The sequence below is a fragment of the Chiloscyllium plagiosum genome, unplaced genomic scaffold, assembly GCF_037043375.1.
Source record: "Chiloscyllium plagiosum isolate Xiang-an unplaced genomic scaffold, Cpla_swu_hap1 HiC_scaffold_14, whole genome shotgun sequence".
Classification (NCBI taxonomy): domain Eukaryota; kingdom Metazoa; phylum Chordata; class Chondrichthyes; order Orectolobiformes; family Hemiscylliidae; genus Chiloscyllium; species Chiloscyllium plagiosum.
Window position 1 is genome coordinate 43890048 of NW_028270152.1, and position 7169 is coordinate 43897216.

At 41.8% G+C, this 7169-nt stretch overlaps 1 protein-coding gene across 1 annotated transcript; it reads right to left on the reverse strand.

Moving 5' to 3' along the window:
• Window positions 1-461: 461 nt before the first annotated feature.
• Window positions 462-4048, reverse strand: fezf2 (FEZ family zinc finger 2). Its single transcript, XM_043708221.2, has 4 exons — window positions 2782-4048; window positions 2493-2627; window positions 2000-2132; window positions 462-1204 (listed from the first exon to the last, which is right to left on the reverse strand). The coding sequence occupies exons 1-4, from the start codon at window positions 3667-3669 to the stop codon at window positions 948-950; spliced, it is 1413 nt and encodes a 470-aa protein (XP_043564156.1). The 5' UTR covers window positions 3670-4048; the 3' UTR covers window positions 462-947.
• Between the last annotated feature and the right edge of the window lie 3121 nt (window positions 4049-7169).

Below are 7169 nucleotides of genomic sequence, written 5' to 3' on the forward strand. Positions count from 1 at the left end.
CGTTTATTTGAACAAGTGGAATGCTGAGGAAGGACGAGATACTGGGAACAAGGCCACTGACCAATCTTCACGTTAAAACCATCGAGCTCGCCCATCTGCTCTGCGTGGAGACATGTTAACAGCTTTCCTTCCCTCCCTTGGCACAAGCACGTCTCCGAGTCACTTCTCAGTTGCCAGCAAAAGTAGCAAAATGCTAGAGATTTGTTCTTTGAAACTGTTCGAAGACGTATTTAGTGCAAACGAGCCGGGTGTTTCCTAATCTCTATTACCTTGAGTAAAAAACAATGCATTTCAAATATAAAGATAACATTTCAACAGGAATATGTGCAGTACCTTATTGTTAAAAGTCAACAAATAATCTATCTCCTTATCAGTTTGTATCGTTGCCCAGAGTAATGTTCTTGCTTTGTGAAAAAACAGAGCAGCTATCGCCCCATATTTGCGTATCTGTGCAATTCAAATAAATGCAAATTTGAAAACTTTATTTTTTTTATTTTGCAGGTAGACACGTTCAATTTTTACAACGGGATTAAAATGTACAGAAATGCAAACGAATCAACGTCCTAACAAATACTTTAAAATGTAAGATTTACCAATCCACGGTAAGTTTCATTTATAAAATACTACAATACAGAAAAAATAATGATATAAGACATTTAATTAACATGAATATTTACATTACGATTGATTCACAACACTTTTGGAATATTGTAGGACTAAGACATGCTGTCGCGTCTCGGTAGTTTTTTTTCTGCACAGACTTCGATCCATTTAAACATACAAATTCAAGTGTGGAAAGTTATCTTATGAATTCTCCACTGTTGCATAACTGTGTGCGAAGTAAAGAGCATTGCAGTGCATCGAACAATCTCAAATAGATCTTACTTCAAAATGCAATGTACAGAAATGATTGTCCGCCCAAAAACCTTAAATCGAAGTCTATAAAACTAACTTTGCCCCACCCTTGAACGTTCGTTCGCTGGGGCTGTAGCGGAGTTACCGTCGTGTAATTTCCTTATATGCTTCTTCAAATCAAAGTTCCTGCAAAATCCTTTCCCACAAGTGCCGCAAGTGAAGGGCTTTTTGTCATTGTGCGTATGCATATGAAACGTTAAATTATACACCTGATGGAATGCTTTGTTGCAGATATTACATTTAAACTGTTTTTCTCCGCTGTGAGTCAGTTTGTGATTCTTGTAGTTTCCTAGCGGAAAAGATGAAGAAAGTTAGTGAAAGTCTTCCCCCCCACAAGGTCAGGAGTTCACAATTAAGTTAATTTCAGATGAGGGAATTTCTATGTTAAGAAGAAGCGAGGCTTCATTAAGCAGTCTTGTGTTAGTCTGCCCGTATGGGAGTCAAGAAGTTGTCAAACTTTGTCTCAATCAACAGAGGACTGCAAAAAACTGTCAGATTAGGAATTAGATTGAGGTCAAGCTTCTGACCCACAACCCAAATTAAGGAGCCGTATTAGAAGAGGGTTAGTTCAAAATGGCACGGCTGATTTGTAATAGGTTGGATTCAGCTTGGCAGCTATACCCGAGTCATGTTGCGGAGAAATGCCTTTTTAATGGCACCGTTCCTTCCGGAGATCTTCACTGGAAATCGGGAGTACTAACTATGCTTTTGCGACGTGCCCACCTGTCTCTAACAATGTGTATAGTCCTCAGTTCTATCCTTCTAATTTCTTCTATAGTTCTGTAGGATGTATAATATGACGGTGTCTTATCAATGGAATTAGTCAGGCTAACTGAATTAATGTTATTAAATTATCAAATAAAGTAAATTAAACTAGAAAGTAGAGGCAGAATGGAACTATGCCTGTTGTACTAATTTAATATACGTTAACGTTTTCCTGGAAAGGGACACACATTTGGAGCAGGCACTGGCAAGACTATGCATCCACCTAAGGGTTAAATATGATGGATGCACGGAGCCAAATAGATAGCTCGTGTGAAGATTAATTCCAATTAAGTAGACGCTACTTTGAAAAGTACCGTACCTTTTTGGTGAAATCCTTTCCCACAGAACTCGCAAACAAAAGGTTTGTAACCAGCGTGGATCCGAATGTGAGTGTTGAGAGTGGAGCTTCGGTTAAAAGCTTTTCCGCACTGATTGCATTTATGAGGTTTCTCCTGAGAATGAATCACAGAAGTCATTGGCGACCGACGGCCGGATAAACACAGTTAAGCAGAAATGAAACGAACTGGGACAAAAATGCAGCAAAGGCACAAGGCATGCGCCAAGTTTAGTCCCAGAACAGTAGTATTATATGTGAACAATTTAAACGTAGATTTGGAAAAAAAAGAACTTCCAACTGAAACATGAGCCGATGTTATTAAAGTAGGATCGCATACAACGTCTATATAGTGTCTGTATGTCATTTCCCATGTATTACTGAAACCATATACCAGAAAAGGAAACAGCTAATAAGCTAATCAGGATATTGTCGAGTGTTAAAATACTGGATAATAAGGGAAGACGCGAGCACGTACCTGTGTATGGATTATTTTATGTCTGCACAGGGTACTAGCCTGTCGAAAACCTTTCCCACAGACCTTGCACACAAACGGTCTGGCCCCAGTGTGAACTGGCATGTGGCGTGTTAAGTTATAATGTGCGTTAAAAACCTGGAAAGGGAAGAAAATAAAAACAATGAACATGTAATTTGTCTTGGAGCTGCACAGTTGATGTTAGTCTTGTCTTTTCTCTCACGAGAACAGTATCCATTATCAGCGAAAAACAAAACGTTGTGGTCGATTTGCGCTTCAATCTTCACGTTACCTTTCCACACACTTCACAGGTAAAGTTTTTGGGTTTGCCATCGTTTGAGGTGTTGCTCAGTTTTTGATGATTTTTAATTACATTCTTTTCGACTGGAAAGCTGCTGTTTTCTTTGATCACTTGGTCCAGCTGTCCTGGGATCCGTTCTTTGTGAGGAAATTGTGGCGTTGGATATTTTTCTGCGGCCAAGCTGGCAAATTTAGCATTCTCCAACAAAAGAAGTTTCTGGTGAGCAGAAAGCGAGGCTGGGGGCTGAGAACCGAGGATGTGAGATGGGAAGATGTGATGTCCATGAAGCAACTCTGAAGGGTGGTAGGTAGTGTCCAGATAGTTGAAATAATAAAGGGAACCGTTGGCGGGCATAGCGACCGTTTGGTTTATGACTTGGGGTTTAATCAGTCTGTTTGCAGTCATCATAGAAGGGCCTAAAGTTAAGTCAGTTTTACAGCACATCCCACAGTTTGATTTACACATTGCCGCAGAAGTACAAAGTGACCCCCTCAGGTTAGTCTTCCATACCTCAGAATAGTTCAAGAGAGCTTTAGCTTGCAAGTCATAAGGGAATGGTTGGATAGGAAGCATACACGGGACAGGAGAACACAATTTCCCAACCTTTTTGCCTTCGGCTTTCTCCAAGCTTTGTCTTTGTTCAGTATGGCTCCTTGGTTCTGAGGATTTGGCCATGATCCTTTCGATGGAAAAGGCCAGTGCCTTTGGGGTAGCTCCATTGCAGCTCGTGGCGGAAGCTCCATTCCTTGCCGTCTGCCTGGGACAGGACACAACTGTCTCCAAATGACCAGAGCTTGCCATCCCAGGACTTGGTGTGAGCAGCCGCTGACTAGAGCCGCTCTGATCTCCCCTGCATTCCAGGAAAGCCAAGACACACATCAATTTAATAAGCACCTTGCGTTTGGCATGTCACCCATTTACATTCAAATCAACATCTCCATGAACAATGGCACCGAGGGGCACCAGATTAATGCTCATTAAGCAGCACAAAAGAACGAATTACAAGGACAGCGAAAATCTTGCTGCTAGATTTTAAAAGCTTTACTGTATGCACAAATCACCAGTTTGATACTGGAAATTCCGATTACTAACTTACTGAGGAGTGATGTGCCAGACGCCACCGTCTATTCTTAACGGGTTCTACATTTACTAGAGAGCGGAGCAGATTATCCAAGGACTGCGTGTGGCTATACTGTCACATTTTGATAGCACACATCCTCATCAGTGTGAGATCACTGTCTGTTGCATTTAGCTGACATCACATGAAGTCACTTAGCAAGGTGACATCCAAATAGCATCAGCCCATTCCAATCTCCCACCAGCACCCACAATGCTCGTGGGCGAAGTGGCTGTGGGGGTATGAAAAAATAATTGTGCATTTAATATGCTTTAATCTATCGCTAGGTCTGTTTACATCGCTTATGGGCTGTTTTTTAAATGGTTAGAAAAAAAAGCAGTTTGCCGCAGCCTCACTATTAATCATTATCATATCTTTGTAGAAAAGCTAATGCTCCAGATTTTTTAAACATGATGAAACATTCATTTGAACTCAATCTCGTCAGCCAAGCCCGGCTAGGACCTGGAGAAATTACATCCTGAATGAATAAGGAATGATGCCTTTGTAACATAATGCATACAACGGACAATTTAAGCCTAAAGCAATTCTAAAACAATTGTCTTTTATTAATTTGGAATTTAACATCCCTTCACCTCCCCCCCCCCCCACTTCCCCACCATCCCTCTTCGCAACACCACCTCCCCCCCCCCCCCCCCCCTCATCACACAACACACATTCCTGCTGCAAGTTACAAAAATCACAGCGCGAAGATAAAAGTGTTCATTATTCGCACGGATTGAAGTATAGATACTGCATTGTACTGAATACATTTTGAAGGCGGTTTGCTGAGTACAATCTTCCCCGTTTTACTTCTCGCTACGTAGTCACGCGGCGTGCATCTAAAACTTGTACATATTTTACAAAAGTTAAAAAAAGGGCGCATTTCTTTCTGATTCGGTACTCACTCTCAATTTGTGGATGTCAGGGGCGAAAGTCCAGATTCCACCTGTGGCAATAGCAGATTGCAATCTCAGAATCTCCCCAGGACCCGATTAAACGTTTTCCTCCTTCACCTATTCAGAACAGCCAATTTTCCAAAGCGATTCATACTGTTGTGCCCTTGTGAAGCGGCTCTTTCAATTTTAGCCACTAAAGCACCGCGTGGAACCCGGTTTTGTGTTCTTTTTTTTCCCTTGTTGAGAGAAAAAAAACGCGTTACGATGCGGATTAGGAACCGAAGAAAAAAGACTGCGCCTGGCCAGAGGTAAAAGCGAGCAATGAAAAGACTCCCTTTAACAAGCCTTTTCAGAAAGTTCCTGGAATTTACTCCCAAAAAGTTCTGTGTTCTCTCTACAATGGCCAAGTGCCTGTTCATTTGGGGCCGTTTTAATTCTCCTGTTTGCAGACGATTTCACCTGAGAAGCACAACAAATTATTATCGCAGAATTGATTGAGGCTGCACCAGAAAGGGCTAAACAACTAGGCACCATCAAAAAGTAATCGTGAAAAGACCTTAACAAATGATCTTCGGACCATCGCGGGCCTGTACTCGCTCTTGATCGTTTGAATATTTTTTTTGTTTTGAACTCTAAACCAGGATGCTAATTCTTCTTACACTCTGCCCGACTTTGTGCCTTATTTCATATTACTGGCTGTAGGCGATTGAGTGAAAACAGCGATTTGGGTGTTTACACTGTATTTGGGTATATTTTGCTTTCTACAGCAATTGTCAGGGCAAGTACTCTACTGAAATAATTAGAAGCTAAGGGGACTCGGAAAAGGAGCAGCAGGGTGGAGGCATTTCTTAGAGTGTAAACCTTTTACTGAGAACATAAAACAAACTGAGACTACGTGCACTGTAAATATTGAAATGCCCTGTGTTGTGATGTGGTGCGCTTCCTGCTAACTTTTGCTGTAGTCGTATATTGCAGGTTCTTTGGTTTGACAGAATCACATTCAAATTAATGCTTCATTAATTGCGGTTCATATTATTGTGCGGTGCGGCGCAGTCTCTGTGGGTTCCCAGTTCTCATTTTTGGAGATCATTATTTTTAAAGACCCCCAACTAAACCGAATCGTGAGGGAAACGGAACGGAGTGACTGTATTGCAATATCCAGGCGCAAATCAGAACGATAGGACTTGTGGAATGTGATTGTCGGAATGTTGCAGTAGCACTCGAAGGGTTAATGTTTAATCAGCGATGCTGTCTGACCCTTTTCTCTTTCTGTTGTACTAATTTAAGGGGCGGGTTGTTTGTTCTGTATTAGAATTGTAAATTCCTGCAGAGCATTAGACTAGTCCCGGCAAAGAGCAGCAAAAGGGCCAGAAAAGGACCACAGGAATCTTCCAACACAACACAGGCAACGTTGGACTTAATGCAACCCCTTTCACGATTTATGTTTTTGTATGAATCCATTTAAGTCGCCAGAGTGAATAGAGGTGCACGGTCCCTATTCTATTTCCTCTGGTTACTTCGATGATGTCCTTTTAAATTTTATTGCCCTTACAGCGTCTCCATGAAAAGGTGTTTCAGCACGGTCCCCTCATTTTTGGGATCAAATTCAGCATCTTGGTAATCTTGGATGAAATATTCAAATTGACAGATTGGAATTGAAGGGAAAGGCACAACTAATTTAAGCGAAGAGTAGTTGCAAACGATCTCATCCTGATAAGATCATGTCTTTTAGCTAGGGAATGTTTGGAGCAAATTGGGAAAACTGGAAGATGGTCTATTGACAAGTCTAATTCTCCCGTTGTACCGTACAATGGCTTTAATGGCTGTGTTCCTTAATGGTTTGGGACTATTCAGTTATAAAAAACCCTTGAAATTTTTAGAGCGCCTTTCGGGGAGAGACATGGCATTGTCACTGGAACTGTAATCAGAAACACAATCTAATGCTGAATAATAGAATCCCTTACAGTGTAGAAACAGGTCCTTCGGCCCAACAAGTCCACACCAAGCCTCCGAAGACTATCCCACCCAGACGCATTCCCCTCTTACTGTACATTTACCCCTGACTAAAGCACCTGACCTGCACATCTTTGGATCGTGGGACAAAGCCGGGCCACCCGGAGGAAACCCACGCAGACACGGGGAGAATGTGCAAACTCCACACATCAAATCCGTGTCCTTGGCTGCAGTGCTAACCACTGGGTCACCAAATGATGGCATTTGAATTAATGATCAAAGTTCTTTCTTAAAATAAATCTCGAGTAGAATGTTATGGTGCACTTCTGTGACGCAGTGGCAGTATCCCTATCTCTGAGAGTAGAGGCCTGGGTTCAAGCTCTACTTGCACCAGAGCACTGTGATAACATCTC